The 25,177-nt window shown below is 51.6% G+C and overlaps 1 protein-coding gene across 2 annotated transcripts in view; it reads left to right on the top strand.

The window, feature by feature from the left end:
* ATP2A3 (ATPase sarcoplasmic/endoplasmic reticulum Ca2+ transporting 3) overlaps window positions 1-24,972 on the top strand; it is a 45,004-nt gene extending 20,032 nt beyond the window's left edge. The window contains exons 9-22 of one of the 2 annotated variants that reach the window (XM_026050165.1): window positions 3,782-3,870; window positions 6,644-6,746; window positions 6,848-6,979; window positions 8,668-8,793; window positions 10,180-10,398; window positions 11,003-11,338; window positions 11,490-11,710; window positions 12,434-12,636; window positions 12,844-12,929; window positions 13,769-13,902; window positions 14,382-14,499; window positions 15,146-15,263; window positions 16,638-16,713; window positions 19,837-24,972. In XM_026050165.1, coding sequence (XP_025905950.1) covers window positions 3,782-3,870; window positions 6,644-6,746; window positions 6,848-6,979; window positions 8,668-8,793; window positions 10,180-10,398; window positions 11,003-11,338; window positions 11,490-11,710; window positions 12,434-12,636; window positions 12,844-12,929; window positions 13,769-13,902; window positions 14,382-14,499; window positions 15,146-15,263; window positions 16,638-16,713; window positions 19,837-19,912 — 2,037 coding nt within the window. In that variant the 3' untranslated portion in view covers window positions 19,913-24,972. The remainder of the gene's footprint in view (window positions 1-3,781; window positions 3,871-6,643; window positions 6,747-6,847; window positions 6,980-8,667; window positions 8,794-10,179; window positions 10,399-11,002; window positions 11,339-11,489; window positions 11,711-12,433; window positions 12,637-12,843; window positions 12,930-13,768; window positions 13,903-14,381; window positions 14,500-15,145; window positions 15,264-16,637; window positions 16,714-19,836) is intronic. The other variant, XM_026050166.1, reaches the window with a different exon arrangement.
* Window positions 24,973-25,177: the final 205 nt, after the last annotated feature.

The following is a 25,177-nucleotide window of genomic DNA, read 5'->3' as shown; positions in this document are numbered from 1 at the left end:
GGCAATGCAGTATTTTGGGCATTAGGAATGTCAAGGTGAGCGTGAAAAGTGTTTTGTTTGGTGTTGAATCAGTAAGAAACCCTGATCTTCTCTTTCTGCCTGACCACCATTATGGAATGGCTCGTTTGCTTATCTTTGCATGGGCTGTAATTAGCAATTTGCTTTTTCACTACCTCTTACAAACGCGCCGGTTGGGTGGTGTGGTTTTGCAGGCATATTTCCTGACTGTCTTGGTGGAGAGTACATCTTCCTGCTGGGAATCAGCATGAAAATAGAGCTCCCAGAGAACCCAGCATGATCAGCACCTAGTTTCCTCTCTTGACTATTTTCTCCTTGTTTTTGACCAAGCCAGGAAGATGTTCCGAACCATACAAAATTATAGAGACTTAATTACTGAAACTGGAGGTTTGATGGGACTTTCTGCCCTGGCTATATACAAAGAGCAGCCACTGAGACATGCAGGGTTTGGAAGCAAGTTGATGTGACCTGGTTAAACCATGATTTGTTTCCCCGGGCGTGGTCGTTGGAAAGTTTGCAATCGTAGTCTTGTGGTACTGTGTGTGTAGCTGAGTTTGGGGTGAAAAACGCTCATTATAGAGGGAGCACTAGGGTAAGTTGGCTGAGAGACCACAAGGCTTCTAGTCTAGAAGAGCCTCAGCCCACTTTGAAGCTGGATTCACTTGGCTGTGGAGGAAGATGATTTGTTAGGAAAGACCAGACAATCCAAGGACTTCTCAATTGCCCCATTAATCCTCGAGTCTCAGGAAAGCTTTCTTTTTCATGCTCTTGGCGCTTCAGTTTTGTAAAGGAACCTTGGAAAATGTGTCACCAAGGGGAAAAAGAGACCTGGCCCCCGTCCCTCCAAAAACTGGGTAGCAACGTGCAGCGCAGTGACCACCCCATGGGCAGAGCGTGGGCCACGCGTTTGGAAAGGAGAGACTCCAAGTGACTGGAAGCATTGGCTGTTCCTAGCCGTGATTTAAGAGGAGACGCTGCTGGAGCATCCCGCAAGCTGTCGCCATCCTGTGAGCCGCGGTGGAAGAGGAGCCATCCCTCTCCCCCTGGAGCCTCTGGAGCGCAGCTGGAGGCAGCCCGCGCCTGGCAGGCGCTTCCTCTTGTGCCGCCATTCTTCCAATTTCCCTAATGCTGGAGCGGAGCACGCGGCCGTGCGGAACGGGGCCTCCCCCTTATCAGATGCTTCGTGTGGGCAGCAGAAGTTGTTTCCGGGAACTTGGCTAGTAACACCAGAGAGTGGTGTTCAGGCCGACCGCCGATTCCTTCCTCCTTTCCCCCTGTGACTCTTTAGGGTTTTCACTCTAGGGTGCTCACGACAGTCTGAGTGCTGCTCCGCTGCTGCTGGGGAAGCGAGTGAGGGGTTACCCCCTCGTTTGGGGTTTCCACAGCTCCGGGAGCTTCAGAAACAGAAGTGAAACATGACAGAGTCTTCCCCAAACTGCCCACCAAAGAGCTGCTCTTTGCCCACTGGGAATTCAAAAGTCCTGTCAACTCCTGCTCATCGGAAAAGGTGGGATTAACTAAGCAAGGAAAAGGAGAGGGGATAAGGGGGAGAGCGAGCAGGGCAGCGGCAAGCAAGCACGCTGTCTCATCAATCCTCATTTTCCTAGAATTCAGCCCAAATTTGGCCCGCGTTGAGGTTGGAAATCCAGCCCTGCAATTTCTGCTCCGCCCTGTCCCCCCCGTTCTGATATCCGTTTTGCTCAGCTGGCCACATCCCGACTCACTCTCGGAGCACATTACTCAAAGCCTGCCTGGCTTCAGGATACAAAGGGAGCCTGTTAATGGTTAACCCTGGGGAGTTCCCAGTGACCGGTAAGGAAGGGATGCGGATACCTCTGGCGGATTTGCCACTGGCGAGTGGTTAAATATTTGCCCTGGGCGGTCGTGCCTGCCCCAGGCGCCCGGCTCAGCGGCTGGGAGCCGTGCAGAAGCCTGCTGATATCCTGGAAAAACGCACAGAAAAACTCCCTGATCCTGGATCCTGGGGTGGTTCTGCTGCCGCCACCTCCAAGTCTTTCCTGGATGAGGAGACCGCGCTATTCCCACCTACCTGGCTTTGTTTGGTGGTGCCTGTGCCGCGAGTTACCTCAAAGCACCTTGAGCTCTGGCGTGGATGCTTAAAAATTAGATGGTTTTGGTTCTTCAGCATGAAAGAGAACTGGGTTAAGCCAAGTCAAGGCTGCTTTAACTGGAGTTGAGCGGGTCCATTCATGGGGCTGATGCATTTCAGCTAATTCACCCTGTGCAAGAAGTGGCCTTCTCCAGACCATCTGTTGTGTCACCCATGGGTCTATTTAGCAAGCAGACAAAGGGGACGAGAAGTGTTTCAGCCCTGTCCTTGTAGGTCACTTCCTCTTTTTATGAGAAGCCTGCAGGCTCCGTGCAGTAAGTTAATACTGCTGGATGAAGCTCCCAGCATTGCCCTCCATCAGCTGTTTTTGAGATTGCTGTTCAGCCTAAATTGCACTCTCAAGAAAGTCAGTGTGCGGAACCTGTTACTTAAAATTCCAGGCAAGACAGGATGCCGTTTGCAAAGCTCGGAAGGAGATGCAGTCTCTGCACCAGCTTTGCTCTCCCACCGGGATCCTTGCAGTAGATCCTGATCCATCCAGGAACTGGAGCTGTGCAGGAGCTGCGCGCTCGCTTGTCTGCAAGAGCCCAGGCTGGTTCAACAGTTGGGTCTATCCAGAATAAATCCGGGCGCTTGGACATGGAAGTCCTCCTTGCTCGGGGTTTCCCTTGGGACCAGCCACCAGTTCTTGTCACGTCGGATGCCTTGGTTGAGGTCCAGTGTGGAGGGCAGAGCGGTGCTGCTCTGTGCATGGCTTGATCAGTGAAAATCTGATAAACATGATCTGACAAACAGCTCTATGTCTGCCATGCAGCTTATACTTGCCTTGCAGTAGGTTTTAGCAGGTTTTCTTTAGATGTCCCTGTTGCATTTATGAAGAAAAAAAAATAATACATCCTGGGATGGTTTGAAAGGGTTAAAGGCAGAGGCTTGTTGCTAGAGTGAAAGCTGGTGCAGTGCCAGCGGTTTCCGCTGCCTGACACTGGAGCCAGTGTTCGCCCTTGGGCCTTGTAAGGGAAGCACGGCCCCGCCGGAGGTTTCCCCGGCCGCCTCCACCCCAGGAGCCTCCCCAAAAAGTCCCTTGGAGCCGCTGCCCAGGATGGGTTCAGTGTCTCCCTCCGAATTGCTGCTCTGGCTGTTATTTTAGGAAAGGAAGTGCTGCCCGGCCTCGCTGCGGCTCTCGCCCCTGCGAACCTGCCCTGCCGGCTGCTGGCGCCAAGTCCCCGCGCGGGCAGCCCGTGCTTGGCCGGGCATGCCGCGGAGCCGGCAGGAAACCGGGTCACCCGGGGGCGCCGCGGGTGGCAAAACAGCCTTTTAAGTTATCTTTAAATAGGCGTGGAAAAAAGGGCCCCGAAGCTGTTAGCTTTCATAAGACAGCTGCTCTTGTGGAAGCGCGCATTGCTTTGCACCCCGCAGCGTTTGGAAACGAGGAGCCAGCAGATGGTTTTGATGCTTCGGGACCAGCACCTGCACCTTGCCCTGTGCCATGCCAGCAGCTGCCTTCCTTAGAAGCTGCCTGGGGACAACTCTTTGATGGGACAGGAGACCAAGGGGAGGCAAAAAAGGCAGGGAGGCACCAGGCTTGTCTCCATCGATGAGAGGATGGCAACTTGCAGGGCTCTGCGCCAGTTCCATAGCTCCTAACAGGGGAAAAGATGCCTAATGCACTGTTTCCATCTCTCCTTCTTGCAGATGTTCATCATGGAGAAAGTGAAGGGCTCCGAGTGCAGCTTGCACGAGTTCAGCATCACGGGCTCCACCTATGCTCCCGAGGGAGAGATGTGAGTACCGTGTCCCAATACCACTGCTGCCCTCCACTTTCCTGGGAAAACGGCGTTACTCGGTGCTGGGAGGACCCATGCAGGGTGCTTGCCGGCCCCAGCGCACGTGGGGCTGTGGAGGCAGAGCAGCGAGAGGGAGGAGCATGGTGTGGGTTTGCTCCACACTGAACGTTGCACTTGGAAATGCTGTTTCCAAGCCTGTGTTGGTGGCAGGGCCACCTTACAGATGTTAGTTATGTCCAGGGCTGCCCATGTTTTCCGTGGGACCGAGTTCATCACCAGCCTGTGCTCCACATGAAGCGTGGGAGATGCCTCCTGCTGCCCTGTCTTCCAGCCCTGCTGTCTGCCCAGGGCCAGGGCTCCTGGCACGCAGAGCTGGGGTCCTGGTGCGACTCTTCGCTCTCCTTCACAAGCAACAACAACAAAAGGAGCCCATTCTTGAACCAGAGAGGTTAGTGCAGATGGAAACATCAAGTGCGGAAACACTTGAATGCTGCATAAGGTTTTCCATGGTGTGTGCTCATTCCAAATCCTTTTTCCAAGTTTTGGAGGGCCACACCTTTGCACATGCAGTGGTCGCCGTTCCTCCCACCTGCGTGCAGCCCCCCCCCGGTGGTCTGACAGCTTGGCCAGCAGCCCCATCGCCCAGCCAGACAGGTCCTTGTGCTGGGCTTGCAGACCTGGCGTGGGACGTGCTCACCAACGCCAGGGTCCTCAGCAAAGCCAGGCCTGGTGGCCAGTGCAGCCTGGCGTGCAGTCCCGTCGACGTCGAGGAGTCTCAGATGTGCTGCCTGGCAAACGTGGGCTCTGCTGAATCGCAGCCTAGCGCTGCGAGTGAGAGCCAGTGACTTCTCCCCGATGTATTGTAAAACATGTTTTGTTTTGTTTTTTTAATTTTTTTGACAGTGTTTATTCCACTCCTCCTGAAAGGAGAAGTGCTGCAATTGGATGTGGTTGTGCCTCTGGTGGTTTTACTTCTCAGAGAGGTTCTGGGTCATGTTCTGCGGAGCTCCTCTGTGCTGTAGGTGGGGCTGTGTGGACCTTGCAGATGTGAGGAGCTCCTTCCATCGCTCCTTCTTCCTTGAGTGTGCTCCTGAGTCAGGCCAGGCATCCCTGCACTGCTCCTGGAGGGAACTACAGCTTTTTCTCCCAGGAGAGCAAGCTGCTGTGCTGCTGCGTTGCACATAGGGCATCTCGTGGGTTTTGTGTCACTGCCACCAAGCTGGCTCTGCTGTTGCCTTCCACAGCTCAGTGCTGGCCACGCTGGCTCAGCAAGGGGCCGATCCCCGACCCTGCCTGCCTGTCTGCATGAAACCTAGGAAGGGTTTTCGGGGGCCAGAAGCTTCCCAGCCCCTTGGCACTCCCTGGCACACAATGCTCTTGGGCACAACAGGAACCTCGGAAGGAGAGGACGGAAAGGGCAGGCAAGAGGAGCGGGTGGGTGACACTTGGTTTTGCTTCCCACTCACAGACAAGTTCTTCCCCGCGGTTTCTTTTGCTCATCTGCTGAGGACTGTAATTCATCCCAGCCTCAGGCTTAATTCATGAATATTTATAAAGCCAGCTTGATCCCGGGATAGAAATTTCCATGAAAAAATGAGCCAGGTCATAAGCTGGTATTAATCAGCGTGTCTCAATTAAACCGAGGGGACCGAGGAGCTGAACGCACATCTGCTAAAGCCCCAATCTCTGTGTTGTCCTTCAGGACCCTGTGTGCAGGGGAGCCGTGCACTGCCCTGCAGTGATCCCCTTGCTTCCAAGTGTTGTTTCAGCTCCGTCCTCACCTGCCACATCCAAGCAGGATGCGAGGGCTTGCTTAGTCCTTGCCCCAGAAATCCTGCTCCTTCCTACCTGGGGCTGCAGGGATGGGAGGGCTGATTTAAGCCTTTCCTGGGATTTGTTAAGCCTTTTGGTGCAGGAAACCGCCCCCCGGCCCCTGCGAGCTCCCTGCGTCCTGCCCAGTCCTGTCCAGTTCACAGGGCCATGGCGGCCGCTCTCTCGTCCTCTATCTGAACAGCTCCGCTCTTTGTCCCTGTGCAAACAGATTTTTCAGATTTTCTTGGCCGCTCCCTGCTTTCCGCTCCTGAGCTGTAACAAGGGCTCCAACATGTTCTTTCCATTGGGAACCAGCAGTGGAATAAACCGATCCTAATAAATGGCTGACAGATTATTTTTCCAGCGAGCTGATGGCCGGCAGGGCTTACAGAGCTCTAACCTGCAGTTACCTCTCCTTGAGTTAGAATAATTTCTTGTTTTGCCCCCAAAGCCCCCTAGAAAAGTTCTCCTTTCTGCTGTGGGCAGGTTGGCATGAGGAATGGCCTCTGGTCCCTTGGTGGGGTGGCCATGGCCGATGTGTGGGACTCCCTTGCAGAGTGCTTGGATCCTTAAGGTTGGGAGCACCAAATAGTTCAGACCTAAAGATCCCCTTTGTATCCCCATGCGGGAAATCCTGGTGCTGTACAAAGGCCAGGGAACTTCAGAGCTCCCATAAAATCCTCTTTCATCCTTGCAAGTCTCATCAGCAGCCAGCCTGGCCAGCCTTGGCCAGGGGGGTGTAGTGAGCATTGCTGTTTGCAGCAGCTTTTGCTAGCAAAGAGCTGCTGTCCATGAGCTGCCCACTGCAGGGTTGCGCTTGCCCCGTGCTTGGGTGCAGCCCCAGCACAGCAGGAATTTCCCTGCCGTCCTGCAGCGCTTCCTCGGGAGACACTGGCTGTTAGTTTAACTTGCAGCGCGGTGCCGCTGGGGGCTCTGAGCCGTCGCTTTCTCTCCGCAGCCTCAAGGACGAGAAGCGCGTGGAGTGCGGGCAGTATGACGGGCTGGTGGAGCTGGCCACCATCTGCGCCCTCTGCAACGACTCCTCGCTGGATTACAACGAGGTGAGCGGAGCTGCCGGCCCTCGCGTGCCCCAAGAACCTTTTGCAGCTTTTTGCTCGTGCCAACGTTTGAAGCTGAGCGTGGCTTTCTTTCCACTCTGCAGACAAAAAAAGTCTACGAGAAGGTGGGAGAAGCCACAGAGACGGCCCTGACATGCCTGGTGGAGAAGATGAATGTCTTCAACACGGACACCAGCAAGCTGTCCAAGGTGGAGCGAGCCAATGCCTGCAACAGGGTGAGCAGCCCCGGGCTGCGCCATGGGGAGGGACTTCATGATGGGGCTTCCCAACAGCCATTAAATATTTGAGCACTGACTTGCTGCTCTAGAGGGATGTGCCCTGCGGAGCAGAGGGTACAGTAGTTGCCTCCAGTTGCACTGGCAGAGGTTCATGGACTGCTAAGCTGGGAGGCCCCCACAGGACCATCTGAGCAGACAAGCTGCACAACACGAGCCCAGACTATTCCCGCTGAACTAGACTTGCTTTTTGGAAACATATATCTGCGTTTAATCTGAAATATCCAGTGATGGCTGTTATGGCTCTCTAGTGTGTCCTTATCCCTCTGGTTAAAATGTTCTTTATTTCAAGTCTAGATTTACGCAGCTTTGATATCACATTGTTAGATTAACACTTTTACCTGCTAGATGGAGGTGTCTTCTGTTGTAAAAATTGTTCCCTGGGTAGTTGCAAGCAGGAAGAAAAAAAAGTAGTTCATCCCTTTCTGACAAGTGCAAGGGAATTTCTCGGCCTTTATTCAGCCCTGTAGTTCTGCTTTGCTGCACGTGGCTTTGCTGTCTTCCCACGTAGATGCCCAGCCCTGCTCTGTCCTAGTGGGGGTCGATTCCCTTTCTCTGCTTTTTGATTTGGGCACCCAGGAAACGCATCCACCGCTGCTTTAGTGCTCAGGAGCCTTGCGGGTCCCAGCAGCTGCTCCCCAGGTGGTGGTGGCAGAGAGCCCCGTGTCTGAACCCAGCCAGGGATGCTGTCACAGCCTCCTGTGACTGAGAACCTCCAAACTTCATTGCGGTGTGGCTACAAAGCTTCCTGCCCACGTGTGTTGGCTGCGGTTCCCTTTGCTCCTGTGCTGGGTTTTGCAGTTTGCTTAGCGAGCCCCGTGGTGTTTGCCCTGGTGTTTGCCCTCACGTGTCTGTAGATGGCAGTCGGATCTGCCTGCGTTTTGCATGGTTGAACAAGGCAACCTCTTTCTGCACCTCTTGATAAGATCAACCAGCTGCTGCCGGAGCTCTCCTGCATCTGCTGCAGCCTCAGCTCATCCTCTTGAGCGTCCACAGTCTGTGCCCTTCCCTCCCCAATGCTGTCCTCTCCTGCCAGGGTGCATCTGCTCATGGTGCCGCTTTTCCAGGGATTTATCCACTGCTGGAGAGCGTCCTGAGGTCACTGCCAGCTGAGCAGAGCTCCTGCCCCGATCCTGTTGGTGTCCTTGGCACAACCAACCTCCTCCACAATAACCATTGTGTGAACAATTCAACCACAAAGAGTCTCAAGCAATCAAGATAGTTATTTAACATCCCCGCTGCAGAATGTACTTCAAATCAGCCCCGAGTGTCCTGCTCAGTACAGGACTTTTCTGGGACAAGATGTGTCCTCCCAGAGAGGGGGCTCATCGTGAACATGGGTGTAAATCTTTGATGGTCATGAGGTCTCACAAGGTCTCATGAGCATCTCGCTAGATATTTGGCTCCTTACACTATTAATAGCAGCAAGTGTGACAAGCCTGGTTTGTGGTGTGGTGGTTGCAGTGGGTGTAGGGAGGTGTGAGTGGGTGTGTGTGCGTGTGCTCCCCTCCCAGTGACGGCAGCTGCAACTGCCTTTGCAAAGGGGTGGCTGTGTCCGTGCACGTCCCCACATTGTCCCTCCAGTAGCCACGTGCTGGAGGCCGCTGAGCCTCTGCCTCTCCTCGCAGGTGATCAAGCAGCTGATGAAGAAGGAGTGCACCCTGGAGTTCTCCCGCGACCGCAAGTCCATGTCCGTGTACTGCACCCCCATCGGCACCAGCCACAACTCCGCCGGCCCCAAGATGTTCGTCAAGGTAGGGGCTGAGGTTGTCCTGGCCTGCTTGAGGGTGTTGGCCCCTTTCTCCTGCCCCCAGCCTTGCATGCAGCCAGGTGAGGTCCTGCTCACGCTGGAGAAGGTGGTGAGGCTCTGCTCATGGGAAAAAACGGGATTTTCAGCCCTTGGAGGCTGGTGTTTCCTCACACCAAGAAAGCCCTGTGTGTGCATAGAGGTCCTATGAGTGGAGCTCAGTCAGATGAAGGGGCAGTTGGAAAATGCTGATGTGGGGCAGGAGAAGCTCCGGGAGCATGTGGTGGTTTGGGACATAATCCAACCTCTCTGGCCACTTCATTTCTGTCCTCCACAAGCTGAGCAGGGGTCCAAGAGTCAGCAGGTAAACTGATGTGAGCAGATAAGAGGGGAACCTGTGCAGAACAAGAAGGGAGGAAAGGAACTGGATCTCCTGGTGCAGGATGCTGCGGCAAGCAGGAGCAGCCCCTTCAGAAGATGTGGGCACTTGCACTTATGGGTTGTACCCTCTGACTCTGACAGTGCACAAGGGACTGCACTCAACTTTCTGCTATAACCAGAAATAAAATAGTATTTTAAAAGGATTTTCTTCCTGAGAGAAACGAACAGAGGAGAAGGGGCAGGAATTTCCCCCTACAGTCTCTGAGAAGGTTTGTATGTTGCTGTTCCCACTTGTTGTTCCCGCTTGTTGTTGTTCCCTTCTGGATGAACTCTGTCTTGTCAGTCAGGTGAGGGTTATCTGAAAGCTGCTGGAACTGCAGACTTGAATCTATGGGATTGCGTATGGTCCTGTGAGTGCAGTGCTAGAGGAATCCTGAGTGTCCTTCAGGATTCAAAAGAGGCCAGAGTCAAAAGTAGAGTCAGAGGGGCCATAGTTTGGTGCCGAGGCATGAAAGTACACTGGGATGTGTGTTCCTAAATCATACAGGCATTGCCAGCATCCTCTCCTGGTTGGAGGAGGAGACCTGCTCTCCTTTCTTCCTTCAGACCTGGGATGGAATAGGTCCTCTGTGAGTAACTCCTGAAGGCCTGTAGGTCCAAAGGAGTGAGATGGATTCACCCTAAGGCCAGTTCAGTGACCTGAAGAGAGTTCAGCACCGGAGGCCGTGCGGTGCTGTGGCTGAGGGTGCCATCTAGTGCAGACTGAGCGCATGAAGCTCGCTGTCTCAACAGCCTTTGCAGGGAGAGCCCATGCACTCCACGCGCTGCCTTCCTTGGTTGCACTCATCTACAAGTGCAAGATCTATCTGCAAGATCTTGGTCAAGACTGAGGTCTGGTTGATGCACAAAACGATTTCTGGGGCACTCAGGGAATTTTGCCTCTTCACAAGATGTTATCTGAGGCCTGGGGTGTTTGGGCCCCACTTAGGCCAGCTCCTCTCTGACTCCTTAGGGTGCCCCGGAAAGTGTGATCGAGCGCTGCAGCTACGTGCGCGTGGGCACGGCCAGGGTCCCGCTGGCCGCCTCCGTCCGGGAGAAGATCATGTCCCGAGTCCGCGACTGGGGCATGGGCATGGACACGCTGCGCTGCCTGGCCCTGGCCACCAATGACAACCCTGTCCAGAAGGAATCCATGGAGCTGGATGACTCCACCAAGTTCGTCTGCTACGAGGTAACAGAGGCTGCAGCAGCTTTCCTTAGTGGCCAAAACTGCCTGTTCCACCGATTCCACTGCCCTAGCAGAGTTTCTCATAGGCTCCCTGGTTCTTTGGGAATCCAAGTGGGCCAGTAGTTCAACTTCTCTCTTCCAACCTGACTGCAGATCTACTAGTGATGAGCTAGTCCCAAGAGGAATATTCCCTCTCCCCTAAGCACTTGCCTCCCTGGTTAGGTTTTTATTAAGGGGAGAAGCTCTGCTGATCTTGGGGCTTTCGGCTGTTGCAAGATGTGTTCAGGGGCTGCCATGAAGGGCAAGGATGAGAAGAATAAAGTGAAAAGCAGCTAAGCACCTTAGCATCTCCCTACAAGTGGGTTGTAGTGGTAATGGTGTCTGATGGAGCAGGATGTATCTGAGAGGCTTTAGCTTCCTTCTTTGCAGATAGTAGGAAATTTCCCAGTGATTTTACTGGGGAGCAAGACCTGATTCCTTGCAGGGAAAATCCTCCAGCATCCTTGCCTACCTGTGCATGGTGTGATTTAGAGGTGGCAAGAGAAGGTGGCTCCATCTCCAAGGAAGCCTGTGGAGATTAATCCCCCTCCTCTCCTTTTGCCATCAGGACAGCCTGACCTTCGTGGGCTGCGTGGGGATGCTGGATCCCCCCCGCAAGGAGGTGACCTCATCCATCGAGATGTGTCGCAAAGCCGGCATCCGCGTCATCATGATCACGGGGGACAACAAGGGCACGGCTGTGGCCATCTGCCGGAGGATCGGCATCTTCTCGGAGAACGAGGACGTGACGGACAAGGCCTACACGGGCCGGGAGTTCGATGACCTGTCCCCGGAGGCCCAGCGGCAGGCCTGCCGCACGGCCCGCTGCTTCGCCCGCGTCGAGCCCGCGCACAAGTCCAAGATCGTCGAGTACCTCCAGTCCTTCAGCGAGATCACAGCGATGGTGAGTCCTGCACCGGTGCCAGCCCAGCGAGATGCCAGGCTGAGCGACTGCATCTCAGTGGGCCAAGCCTGCTTTTCCATGCCTGAAGCTTGTCTTTGTGCCCAGCCTGTTTCCTTCTGTCCTTCTAACACGCACCACACGCTTCGTTCAGACCGGCGACGGCGTGAATGACGCGCCTGCCCTCAAGAGGGCCGAGATCGGCATTGCGATGGGCTCCGGCACCGCCGTGGCCAAGTCAGCGGCCGAGATGGTGCTCTCCGATGACAACTTCTCCACCATCGTGTCTGCTGTTGAGGAGGGCAGAGCCATTTACAACAACATGAAGCAGTTCATCCGCTATCTCATCTCCTCAAACGTTGGAGAGGTGGTTTGGTGAGAGCTTCCTGATTCCTCTGAGCCTCAGCTTGAGGGAGGGGGGGAAATAGCAGGAGAGATGTGTCCTTTAGGGTGCAAAGCAGGGCCCAGCTGTGTCCTCCTCTCCTCTACATATCCCTTGACCCCAGGTGCCAAACAGGAGATTTGGAGCTGGGTGCCCTTCCTGGTTTCCCAGGGACAGAGAGATTTTCTTCTTTGCAGAATCATGGAGTGGTTAAGGTTGGCAGGGACCTCTAGAGATGTAGGCCAACCCTTCTGCTCATGCAGGGACACCTAGAGCACATGGCACAGGGTAGCATTGAGTAGGATTTTGAAGATCTCCAGGGAAGGAGACTCTACAACCTCTTTGGGTAGCCTGTCACTCTCAAGGAAAGAAGTTCTTCCTCACATGGAGATGGATTCTCGTGTTTCAGTTTGTACCCATTACCCATTCTTTCATAATTTTATAAACACGTCTGCCCCTCCAAAAGCCAGTGCAGTGAGATGTATAGTGCTCCTGTCCACCTGTTGGTCCTGTGAAACAACTCCCCGTAAATCAGGGCCCTCTTTGACAGTTTGGCACAACCTTGTGGCTAGTAGGGATCAATTAGTAATCCTTTGTGCCAGCGATTCAGCAAGGATATCTGCACTGGGAAAGGTTGTTTTTGCCTGCAAAATTAATGTTAACAGTAAAACATGGACAGAATCTAATTTAGGACTCTCTGGGTCTTTGGTCTGCAGTATCTTCCTGACAGCGATCCTGGGCTTGCCCGAGGCCCTCATCCCAGTGCAGCTGCTGTGGGTCAACCTGGTGACGGATGGGCTGCCGGCCACCGCGCTGGGCTTCAACCCTCCTGACCTCGACATCATGGACAAGCTGCCCCGCAACCCCAAGGAGCCTCTCATCAGCGGCTGGCTCTTCTTCCGCTATCTGGCCATCGGAGGTGAGAGTCCTTGTGTGTGCTGTATGTCCTGCTGCCTATGAGCTTCATGCCCCTCCTGGGGCCTGCTGGCTGTCCTGCCCCATGCTGCATCATCCAGAAGGGCTGGATGTATCTATCCCATCATAGGGACAGGCTGTGGGTCCTCACACTTTCACAGTGTGGCAACCACAGTGCTTGTGGTAAGAGTTTCTCTCTCTTTGGCTGCAGTGTATGTTGGCCTGGCGACGGTGGGGGCAGCAACCTGGTGGTTCTTGTATGATGCTGAAGGACCACAAGTCTCCTTTTATCAACTGGTAAGTTGGGAAAGTAGTGATATATCGAGCACATAATGACTTGGATTCAGGTCCTGGAGCCCTTGCCTCCATCTCCTTTCTTTTTATTCTTATTATAACATTCCCAATTCCTGATGGAAAAGTCGAATTTAAAACGTAGCAGATGTTCTCCCGGAGATCCATGTTCCTTTGTTTCAGTCAGCAACCAGTGGAGACAGGGGAACTTTATCCAAAAAAGCTAGAAGTAGCTCCTATATCTGATGCCAGGTTAAAATGAACCAATTACTGCACTACCATAGGGTTGTAGGGTCTGAATGGCTCAATAGGAAGCAGAGTGCCATCATGCCCTTGCTGAAAAGCAAAGCTCAGGGGTTAGCAGGAGGAGATTGCAGCCTCCAGGCTACAGAACTCTGGCTAGAGCTTAAGATCCCTGAAAGGAGATAAGGTCTAGGCTTGGCTGCAACCTTGTTAGCTCTTTCATCAAGGATTCATCTTCAGATTCATGTCATCCTGCCTTGTCTCCTCATTCGATGTGGTTGACCACAGCTCTGTTGCTAATGGCTTGTGCAGTGGAGGATCTATTGCTGATGAAGATGCATGTTCATTCACACAACTAACTGCACATAAAAATCTCCTAGCAACTATCCAGACATAACTGTGCAAAGCCATAATCAAAACAAATGGTGGATTGCTTCATACTGTTTTATCAGTTGCTCTGAACCATAGGCTATTGATGGCCACTCTAACAAGGATGGTTTACCACGTTTCCCCACAAAGCAGTCTACCTCTTCTACCTCTTTCCTGCCTTCTCTACATGGTAGTTATTCTGCAAAGTATTTACAAGTTTCCTGTGCTGACAGAGGAACTTCATGAGGTGCACAGAGGACAACCCAATCTTTGAAGGAGTTGACTGTGAAATCTTCGAGTCTCGATACCCAACCACTATGGCTCTGTCTGTGCTGGTGACAATCGAAATGTGCAACGCTCTGAACAGGTATGGCTGCTGCAGGATAGTCCTGTGTGCTCTCTACCTCACCTCTTCCACATGGGGATTCTTTGAGTATTTCAGAGTGGGCAGTATCAGAACATGGAGAAAGGCTGAGGAGGATCTTTGGTTTGATTCAACAGAGCCATTGTGAGTCACCTCACAGGGGACCATTGGCTTACCATGAATTTCTCTGAGTCAATGTGTCGCTGTTAGTGGTTATGAGGCAACAGCACAGGAATAAATAGATCTGCATCCTTTTCTAGAGTTTTGCCATGTTAACATCCAGTCCTGATCTGTGTGTGGATGGCTATATTGACATGGGTGTTTAAATCTGAACTGTGGCAAAGCCTGAAGCTTTGAAATGTATAAGAGGGTCTATACTGCATAGCCTTGCATCCTGGAGAGAGGTAGAAACCTTCTAGCTTGGACACATTTGTGGAAAAGAGAGGATATTTGGGCTAACATCTGTCCCTTTGTTTTCACAGCGTGTCTGAGAACCAGTCGCTGCTACGGATGCCCCCGTGGCTCAACATCTGGCTGCTGGGGGCAATTGTCATGTCCATGGCCCTGCACTTCCTCATCCTCTACGTCAAGCCCATGCCTGTAAGTGTTCTGTGCTCTCTCCCTGCACAGCTCATGGTAGGATCCTTCCCTGGATGAGCATCTCCCCTGGCACCTTTGTGTCTGGAAGCTGTCGGGATGACTTTTCCTGGCAAGTGCTAGAGGACCAGGACATGAGACATGGGGGCCGTGATTGATCCTGCCCCAGTGAGACACTTACTTGAGGTAGCTCTTCCTGGGCAGCACAAAGAGGTACAGAAGCCTCCAGAAAGAGGCTCAGTCCTTTCTGGAGGCATCACCTCCCTCTGCAGTCCAGTGCTGGGGTTCCTCTGGTGATGCTTCGGGATGAGTGAGATGAGGTGGTCACTGTGTCTATGGGCATGTGTGTCCTGTCCTGCTCCTTAGTTCCTCTGTGCACATGGTCAAAGCCCTGCTCCAGACTTCACTTTATCCATCTGCTCAGGAGAGCTGAGGGGCATCACTTTTGACTCCTCCTGGCCAGGAGCCACCTTTTGATCTTGACAGAACTCAAAGAAATCCTACTCCTTGATCTTTCTGGACCCCATCCTTGTACCCAGACTGATCTTTGCCACCATCTGTGGTGACACAGCAGGAGTTAACCTGATCTTTAAAACAAAAACTCCTCTCTCCATCCCTATTAACATGTCAAATCCTTTCTGCCTTGCAGCTCATCTTCCAAGTAACCCCCCTGAGCTGGCCACAGTGGGTGGTTGTACTGAAAATTTCCCTGCCTGTTATCCTGCTCGATGAAGGACTCAAGTACCTTTCCCGCAACCACTTGGACGGTGAGCATGGTCTGCAAGGCAACGGCTGCTGCCTGATGCTGTGTTTGCTCCATGGTGCTTTGCTTGGGGTTGATGCCTTTGCTTGATGCCTTTGAGGCCCCTTGTTCACCTTCTGCCCAAGTTTGCCCCCTGCATGATTGTCTGCTTTCTCCAGCACAGCATGCTGTGAAAGTCAGTCTTCTCCCAGTACTCCCTTCCTTCCCGGCCGCCCCATCAGGCATCGCTGTTGATATTAAAATCTGCTTGAAATATTCCCTAGAGGCTGGAACAACAGATAAATCTGCCACGTGTGTTTATCCAGCTCCTCTTGAATCTCTGGGAACCAAATTTAAAGCAAAACAAAGCAAACGCTGGTTGCTAACAGGAATCCTCCCCTCCTGCTTTCCTGGATCTTCCACCTCTCTGTGGCCATCCTTCTGCCAAGTTTGCCATGGCTATTTTAAGACCAAACCATGCAAACAACTTAAAAACTGTTTCTGGCAGGTGTTGCCATTGGCTGGCCCTATTAGGACTCGGGCTGGTGGCAGACGGAGGTAGGAAGGCAGCTCAAGACGAGGCCAGGGCTGTTTATAGCAGGGCCAGGGCTCCTGTGCCCCATGGGGCTCTGTGCCGTAAATCACAGTGAGTGTTTAGACAGCCTGCTGAAAAATATTATATCATCTTTTCTTGCATTTCTTGCAAAAGATGTTGCTGTGGGCGATATCTCTGTGCTGAGTTAAACCTTGCAGTTCACAGGTCTTGCTTTTTTTCCTCATGGGCCCCAGCGTCCCAGCAAACCTCTCCTTCGTGTTTCCCCACCACAAAGCACCCAGGCAAATGGTGTGAATGTTCCTGAACAGCAGGATGGGGCTGGGGGCTTGCCCTGGCCTCAGCTCCCCGCACAACCTGCTCACTCAGAAGCCCCTGGTCTTGCCTTCACTGTCTCTGGTGCGGGGATGACCCTGTCTTTCTCCCACACTTTGCTAATTTCTCTAAAAACTAGCTGTTTCTTGAAGAAGGACTTTTCTTCTGCTCTGTACCTACGTCTCCAAGCAGAGTGGGGTTTCTGGAACACGTGCCACCTTTCACATCTGATGATACCACTCACAGTATTTCCTGCTTTTGGGTTGTGCCTGTTTCCCGGAGCCACATCCATCCACACGGTCACGGTGCTGGTCATGCTGGTGCTGGTCATGCTAACTGGTCACTCTGTTTCTCATTCACCAAGAGTTTCCAATGCAGCTCTTTAATCACAGCTACAGGGAAAAATCATGCTTAAATCATCCCATTTGAAAGACATAATTAAAAAATTAAAATCTTGCATCTTCCTAATACCTTGGAGCAGATTTACTTAAAAAAAAAACAAAACAAAAAACACTGTGATTTTTTTGCCAGGAATTCTGAGGACAGTAGGAAACACGTGGAGTGGGGAGCACCGTTTGAAAACCTGCAGGACTCCAGAGCAAACAGGGTTGGCTTTCTTATGTGCATCATCCTTGAGTACCATGTCCTTGTGCTGCTGCCAAAGTTTGTCATGTGTGGTGGGGCCTTGCTTGGATCGAGTCTGGGTGAATGTGCCTTTGAAAAGTATCTGATAATATATCTGTGCCGGGGGTGCCTCTTGGCCCTGATTTATTGTCTTCCTCCATAGGGAAGTGTGGGAGGTGGTGGTGGTTGTGAAGCAGGGCTGATGAGGAGCCGCACAGGTGGAGCTGGTTATGATGCTGGTGGCGTAGAGGCTCTCAAAGTTCCATTCTTTCTGTTTTTTTCTGTGATTTCTTGGTAGCTGCAGGACTCACTGCCAAGCAGGATCCTCAGTTTCTGTGTCTGTCAGATTTATAAGGAAATTGCCTGGCAGAGTGTGCTCTTCTCTCAGCATGGGTAATATAGCACTGCAAAGGTCATGAAGATGAAAAGGATTATAGGCCATTAAGATAAAACCTGGCCTCTAGGCCTGGCTTTCCAAAATTGCTTAAAAGAAATCAGTGTGCCTAAGTGTTCATCACTTGAATGCCAACTTGGGAAGAGACATAAAATTAAAATCTTGATCCTTTCACCTCACAAGTGCCCTAGTATGAGGGATCCTCTTCCTAGCAGTGGCTTCCCACATCTTGCTTCGCAAGAAGGTCTCAAAATCCCATGAAACTGCTGTTTATGTGGCAGAAGGCACAAGGAGCCAGGCCATAACATAGTCTCTGCAAGAGACTATGCTTAGGTGGTGGTTGCCGACATGGGACACTGCACAGGTCCAAGTGGAGGGCCCAGAGTTCCCAGCTGCCTGCTCTGTTCCCTGCAGGTCGCCCAGGGCTTCAGCACATCCAAAAACTCGGTGCATTTCTGTCACTTTAGCATTAGCTGTTTCTTCAGGCCAAATCTTCATCCTTAAGGCGTGGTGCGGATTACTAGTTGTGAGTTCTGCTGACTCTATTTTCACATAACAAAGCTTCTCCTTTGATCGGGTCTAGATAAGTTGCATTTCCGTTGATTTTCTTTCTCGTTTCCCCTTGAAACGGAACAAAGTGGAGGTTCTAGAGATTCTACTCCAGTCTCAGTATTTTATGTGCCTCTGCACACATCTGACATCCACTGCGCGTTTATCACCGTCTGCACCCGTCTCGGGCCCCTCTGAGGTTTCCGCGTTCTCGAAGCGAGCGCGTGGTTGAGCGTGTGGAGGAGAGCGCCTGGTTGAGTGGCATTGGCATGGTCTGACCCGGGAGTGTTTGGGGAAGGACCTCAGAGGTTTTCTCCAAGGTCTTTCCAAAGTTCTGGAGGCTCAGGAGGGTTTTGCTTCTGCTGCTGACCACCCTCAGGGACTTCTTGAGCTGAAATTCTTAATATTTGCCATCCCCTGTGTATCTAAGTAAGTATATTTGCGCTCTCTCAGCCATGTGGAATGCAGGAAGAAGGTCTGCAGGGGTCTGTGCCAAAAGCAAGGAGAAAACTTATTTTCCCAGTGGTTTCGGGAAGGTAAAAATCTCAGACAAGTCACTATGATTGACGTCAGTGCTCGTCCCCTCTGTGTGCCAGCAGCCGCTTCCCCAGGCTGTCTTGCTGCCCCTGTGGCCACCTCTGCCCCGCACCTCCTCCTCGTCCCTCTCGTTTCACTGTGTTGAAGCAGACCTGCCCCATGTGTCAGTGCTGCTGCAGCACCTCGGGTTTCCAGCCGTCCTCGGCCCACGCAGGTGGCTGTAGCAGCGCGGTCTCCGTGTGGACAAAGCGGTGGTCCCCGCTCCGGGAGGGGGACCTGGGCGTGTGCAGGTCTCCAGATGGCACCTTACAGCTCCGCTGGCTTATTTCTTCTCTTTTTTCTTTCCTTTTCTCTTTTTTTCCCTTTTCTCTTTCTCCTTCCCCTCTTTTTTCCCTTTTTCGTTTAACTTTCCCTTCCTTCTTTCCCTTTCCTTTCCCCCGTACATGCTGTGCAAGAAACAGGAGAGCAGAGGGAAACGAGAGGAAAACCTGCCGCAGGACCAGGCTGCGGGAACAGCCAAGCTGTGGCTGGCTGGGAGCACAGTGCTCAGTGCCACCACTGTGCCAATCCCGAGGGATGTGAGCACGTTTCCCTTTCCCTCTCCTCCTGGGAGCTGGCACCGCGGCTGAAGCCTTTTCAGAACTTGTGCACTCGGGTGGTTTTGCTCACAGTAATATTTGCAAAAGTATCTGGAGAGGCTGAGGAGCCTGAGGCTGTGGTTAAACGATTGGTGCTGGTTCTACAGCAGTGCCCCTTCCTGTCCCTGTGTCACCCTCAGTGCCTGCCCGTGGAGCTGGTTGCACAACCACAAGATACGGTAGATTGTGGAACTGCAGTGGCCAGCCAGGGAACTGACTTTTGTTGCTTGGTTGCTTTGCTGGGGACTCCTCAGCTGCCAGAGATGCCCAAGCAACGCCTTGTTTTCTTACAAGATGTTCTGTTTCTTAGGAGCTGTATTCCTCAGTTATTTCTGAGTCATGACATTTTTACTGGCCTTCTTCGGGTGAAAAACCTTCTACATTTCTTCCCTTGTGGTGGTCCTTCAGAGTAGCTTGGGGACTTCTCTGCTTGGACATCCGCAGCAAGGGTTGTGGTGATGGCTCATGTTGGGGCAAGTGGGATTCCGCTCCTTGGTCAGGAGCTGGGATCTACAGATGCTCCTCGTTTTGCCAGAGCACACGTGCATTTCCTGGCCCGTGCCCAAGCTGTGTACCACAGAGGTCCCTGGACACATGGAGTCGACAACTGTTCGCACAGACCAGCTGTTGTGGGCACAGCTCCCTAACAAGTGGAGATTGGTAACTCCGAAGGCTCTGTGAGGCTTGAGGAGCTCAGGGCTGCATTCCATTCAGGCACAGGGTCAAACAGCTCCACCAGCAGTGTACGAGCCATGTTGAGAGCAGAAGCAGAGCTTCATGCTCCTTGCTTGGAGGCATCCACCTTCTCATCTGTTGGCGGTTTGGGGATGGTCCTTGTCCTTTCTTTGCCCATGACTCCTGTCAGCAGCAATGAATGATCCCTGCCTATTTGCCTTCCCTTTCCATGGTTGTCTAGCTCTGTTGTGCCTCTTGCTCTAACTAGTTTCTTTGAGCACTAACCAATACTTCTCTTTTTTTTTTGTTTCAGGAGAAGAGGACAAGAAATGAATGACACAAAGGAAACTCTCCTAAATAAAGGAAGCCTAACTTGTAACTCGGACTGAAGCCTTGCATGTTGACCATCACTAGAAGCCAGCAGGACATGCATGTGTCCGACTATCCGACAAATGCGGGTGAATTGTCGAAAAGAGAAATACTTATTTTGTTTTGTTTCGTAGCTTTCTTCTTCCTGTACATAACAGTGCAATTACTGGACAGCTGAAGTATGGTTTGGGAATGGACCTATATGTAACTGAATCATTATAACCCCTTTTTAAAATTTTCACCCTGACAGATGAGCTGAGACAAGACGTCCTTCACAGGTGATCAACAGGGGAGCCTGGTTTTTAAAGCAAGACTGTGAAAAGTGGATGGGAGGATGCTCTCCTGAGCTGGGCAAGATGACACCAGGACAGCTCTCAGCTAGGAAGGGCTAGGATCCATGCCAGGGAGGAAACAAGGAGGGACACGTGGCAGGAGCAGATCGCGGCCTCTGAGCTGCGCTGGTGTCCGCAGGGGCATCGCGTGCAGGTGCAGTGCTAGGGTAGCTGTGTTGCCTGGGCGCTTCGGCAGCACCTCTGTAGGTGGTATCAAGGCTTAGTGCCCAAATTCTGGGCATCTCCCAGTGTGGTAGATCTTGTGGGTGTGTATTTATAGGTAGCGATTGCGTGTGCATACATGTGTGTGATGGCTGCTGAAAATCTCCCTGTTTATCATGTTTTTCTTCCTCCTTCTTGGGGAAAACCTTGCACCTTCTGAGGCTCCCTAGATACCAAGCGTGACTTAGTCTTTTCTCCTCCACAGACCATCTTATTAGATCTCCTGCACTATTTAAGCTGTAGCCATTTTCTTTGTAAAGCCAACCATTTAAACACAACCTGGGAATGAACAACTTTGGATTCCTCACACCTACTGCTTGTTTCTAGTCACGCTCCCTTTACTAAGTTGAGTTTTTCAATATTTCCCTGGCAGGAGTTATGGACAGAGCTTAAGCCTTTGGTCTTTGGTCTAGCATCTGTCCATTAGTTTGTGTTCTCTGGGAGGACAACACTGTCTTGCACAAGACATCCTTGACATCAGCGGTTTGCTGTCAGGATGGGAATGAATGTATGCTTGTATGTAATACACTCCTCTGTCTTTCATGGAATTCCTTTTTACGAGACACCAGCTGTATTTCAAATTCTTGGGATGTTTCTGCAGCAGAAATGAGGCAGTCTGCAAGTGTGTGTGTGTGGATGTGTGTGGATCAGGAATGGATTTGGGGATCCGGTATGTTGACCTTTCTCCCTCGGGTAGCATCAGCTGAGAATATGTTTCTAAGTGATTTCTTTCCCAGCTCTTCAAATGCTCCCTCCTCTTTTCCTCCCTTTTCCCCATGATCCCATCCCAGTAATACTCAGCTAGCTGGACATCATGCCTTTCCTTTCTTATAAATTCCAGCCTGGAGTACCCAATGGCACTAAGCCAGGCTGTTTGGGTAGCATTTTGATCCTTTCCTATTTGTTTTTTTATTTCACTTTTGCCTCATAAAAACTCCTAGTGCTAATCTTCTGTATAGTATGTGCCAAAAATCATCCTTCCTTTCTTTTCTCCATCACCAGCATTGAAAAAGATGAGTAGAGCCCCCAGACCAATGGGAATGTACAGAATTGTTATACTACTGAGCTGATTTAATGTACAGAAAACCTTGCATGGAATGTTGTAACTGTATTTAATATATAATGTATTCAAGGAATTTTAATATGGAGCTCTTTAAAAGAAAAAAGTCTTTATAGATATTCTGTGGTTACAGGAAGGTTGTTGCTGATCTTTTTTTTAAATATTATACTTTGTCTTGAAGAAGTTTTATTTTTCAAACAGTTTTATGTCTGATTGATTTAATTGGTGATCTGATGGAATGGTTATTTCCTCTTTAAAGGCTGTTTTCACCATGGATGAAACTTGCCCTGGAGCAGAAGACCAGGGCATGACCCAGGTACTGCTTCAGCCTTCAACATAAGGCTTCAGTGAGTCCCGTACCAAAAGTATATGTGGTTGCCCTTCCCCCAAAGGGTGGATTTTGCCTTTTTTTTTTAGTACAGATCGTCTCCAGCTCTCTGTGCAGGAAAATAACTAGTAGGAATTTAATCCAGGGCTGAATCCAACCTCCCTCAGCTGGATTCAGTATCAACCCAGTGATTTCAGAACAGTTTGCTTCAATGTGTCCTGGAGGCTGAAAATCCAGGAACCACCGATGGTGGCTGGACCTGCTTCAGGGAATCCCAGCACCGTTCCATGTTGCTCCGTGCCGTGGAGTCCGACTGGGCATTTCGGCTGCCTTGTGGCCTCTCCCTGGGCACCATTGCCGTGGTCGGTCCCTCGTTTGGTCCCTCTGTGCCAAGTGGCACCATCAGGATGGTGCCGCTTCCCCTCAGCTGAACGTCTGCTGCATGATTGTTAATGTTATCCAGATACATGTGCAGTTTCCTTATGTGAAAGTCTCTATAATGTGTAACGAATAGTGATGACAGTTCTGTAACACAAGGAGATTTAAAAAAACACATATATTTTTCAGGCACATAGAAATCATGACTTTTTACGTTACTATTAAATTCCTGCTGGTATTTTTTCCTAGTCTCATTTGACACCAGAGAGATAGGGGTGGTTGTACCAAACATCCTGAACCCTCTGTCAGAAAAGCTTTTTAAAGAGAGATACGTTTGTTATTTTGCTGTTAGCAGAGCTGCCACACTGCTCTGTTCGGCCCTGTTCTTGCAATCCTTTGGTACAGTTGGGAGTTACCGATACCAAGCCACCGAGGGCCAGAGATCAGAGCCACGTCTCAGCCAAAGGCCTGTGCTTTCCAGCAGCAGCAGATTTGTATTTGCCTTTTTATTGTGAGTCTCCAGGTCACTTTAAAAAATTGATGACAAGTCCATGAACCCTGCACTAAGGATACCTGGAAGAGGCATCTCTCTTGCTAAGAGGGACCATTTTTTACACATCTGTGTTTCTTAAGGGTAGGGACACATCCTTTTTTTTCCCCCCTCTGTTCTTTAGTTGCTAGTCCCTTCGTTGGTTGAGAAAGATAGATTTCACTCTGCTTTTTAAGTACAGAGGCTCATAGATGAAATATTTTAATAAAATAGAAAAATATCCTTAGGCTTAGTTGTTTTTTCTGTTATGCTTTGGCGAAGGGTCAGGATACATCACAGAGCAGGTATTTATTACGTGTATGTCACCTGCAGCGGGCTGGGCCCTTGCACGTGCTCGAGCGTGTTCTTCTGCAGACACGGAGGTAAAAGATGCGAGACGGTCGGTTTTGGGTCAGGTCTCACATCCACCGAAGTGTTTGGTTGTGTGCAATAGACTGGAGGTGGACACTGGGGTAGCTGTTTCACCCAAAAGCCTGTTACAAAAGGCAGCCTAGGGGGAAAGCTGCTAGAATCTTTGTGATAACAGAGCTTAAGGATCTCTTTATTTTTGTTCTGCTACCTGGCGTAGGCAGAGTCCTTCAAAAAAAAACCTCAGTGTCTTTCCAGCAATGCTTTTACCATCGGCGGGCCGTTCTGCAGATCTTCCTAGGCCAAGGGAAGCAGCTGTGCCCAATGCGTCGCGGAGGAAGCGCCGAGGGGGCAGCACGGGCTTCTCAGTGAGCACTTTAAATCCCCTTCACAGGGGCCAGTCACCACGTTGGGTTGCGCTGGTAAATTAAAGGTAGGAGGCCAAGGTCGCTCGTCCCTTGAGCAAGCACCAACTGTGAGCGTTGGGCAACAGCTTTGAGAACTCCCCTGTGCTCTTTCAGGATGTTGTATCATTGCGGCCAGTTGTGGAATGAGCTCTTCCATCTGAGGCACAGAATCCTATCAGGAGGTACGTTAGAAATGTAATAAGGCAGCTGTTACTTGAAGGAACTGAGAGGAAAGAGAGGAACTGAGAAGTACTGCATCTTACATTTTATTTCTATCCGGTAATTTCTTTGCTGCTCCAAATAGGGTTCGAGGTCTTGATGTTGAATCTGTGAGTGTTTTTCATTTGTGCCTTGGAGACTTTGACACTGCTCTGGTGTTTTTCATGTGTTTCCTCGACTCTGCTCCACTAAGGTTGGGTGGTACCTTTAGATTTTAGAGAAGTCAGAAGTTGGATGCATGGACTTTGTTGGAGGGCTTGAGGACCTTCATTCTTGTAGCAGAAATACATCTGGAAGCCCCATGAGAAATGAAGGGTGGGAGGTTAAACTAGAGTGTGTGCTATGAGTGTGCAGCAGAAGTAGCAGGAGGAGCAATTGGACCATTTAGAAGCAGTTTTTGGTCCCTCTTTTGTACACCAGCTCAGTGGTGCTGCTTTTCAGTCAGAGTCTTGTTCTACAAGCACTCAAATGAATGTGCCTGCAGTTCAGCCTAGTGGCTGTTCCCAGTGGTGACACTTGTTCCAGGCGGTGCAGTGACCAGGGTATCACGTTGTTTTGTGGTTCTCCTGAAACCTCACGCACAGGAGTTGCCCAAATCTGCTCGGAACTTTTGTTGGGATTTTGTTCCTTTTGTTTGTTCTGGAGTGGCCATCACCTCTCATGAAGGAAGCTGGAGATCCCAGCTGAGCAATTGGAAGTGATGCCTCCTGCCCTCTGCCCTGCGGGTGGGGGGCTCCTGCGTGCCCCAGTTGCCCAACTGGTGGCACTGGCTGCTGTCCGTGGTCCTGCTGGCAAGGCCACAAGTTCCCAAGGGTGCCGGCTCGCCACCCGTGCCAGGCTGTTCCCGGGTATCCCCGCTCCCTCCACATGGGCTTTTGCCCCCTTCCAGTGACCCTTCCCTGGCTGTGCGTGGCCTGGCAGGAGGAGAGCGCCCTACCATGTGGCATCCCCGCTTCTCGGTGCGTATCCAGGCGGGCACGGAGTGCCTCACGCTTCGGTAGAGCTGGTTTTGCAGGAAGGAAAGAGCTGCGCTCCATGGGAGATCCAGCAGCAGCCTCCACGGGGCACTGCTGGGTTTAGGCTCCGCAGGACCGGAGCGGACAAGGAGGACACAGGGCAGGTTGTGCTCCTTGGAGCCTTCCCTTTCGGTGCCGTTCAGCTTTCGGAAAGGACAGGGTGTTAGCGAGGCTGGATGTCCCGATGTGAACCGGGAGCCATGGAGGCATCTGTAGAGCAGGCTCATGGCCAAGCTGTGCGGAGGCCGCGGGCTCCGGCTGAGCGCGAAGGGCGAGGAAGAGGGGAGCCGTGGAGCTGGAGCAGGTGCTGTGAGTGTCCTGGCTTCAATCGGAGAGCGTGCTGGAGTCTTTGGATTTGTTTTGTTTAGTTTTTAAGTATATATAGGATGCCTCAACAGCGGAATCTAGAAACCTCTGAGTTTGTG

The sequence above is a fragment of the Nothoprocta perdicaria genome, unplaced genomic scaffold (genome assembly GCF_003342845.1).
Source record: "Nothoprocta perdicaria isolate Ctin4 unplaced genomic scaffold, notPer1 scaffold_66, whole genome shotgun sequence".
NCBI classification, from domain to species: Eukaryota; Metazoa; Chordata; class Aves; order Tinamiformes; family Tinamidae; genus Nothoprocta; species Nothoprocta perdicaria.
This window is presented reverse-complemented; position numbering and strand designations above follow the sequence as displayed.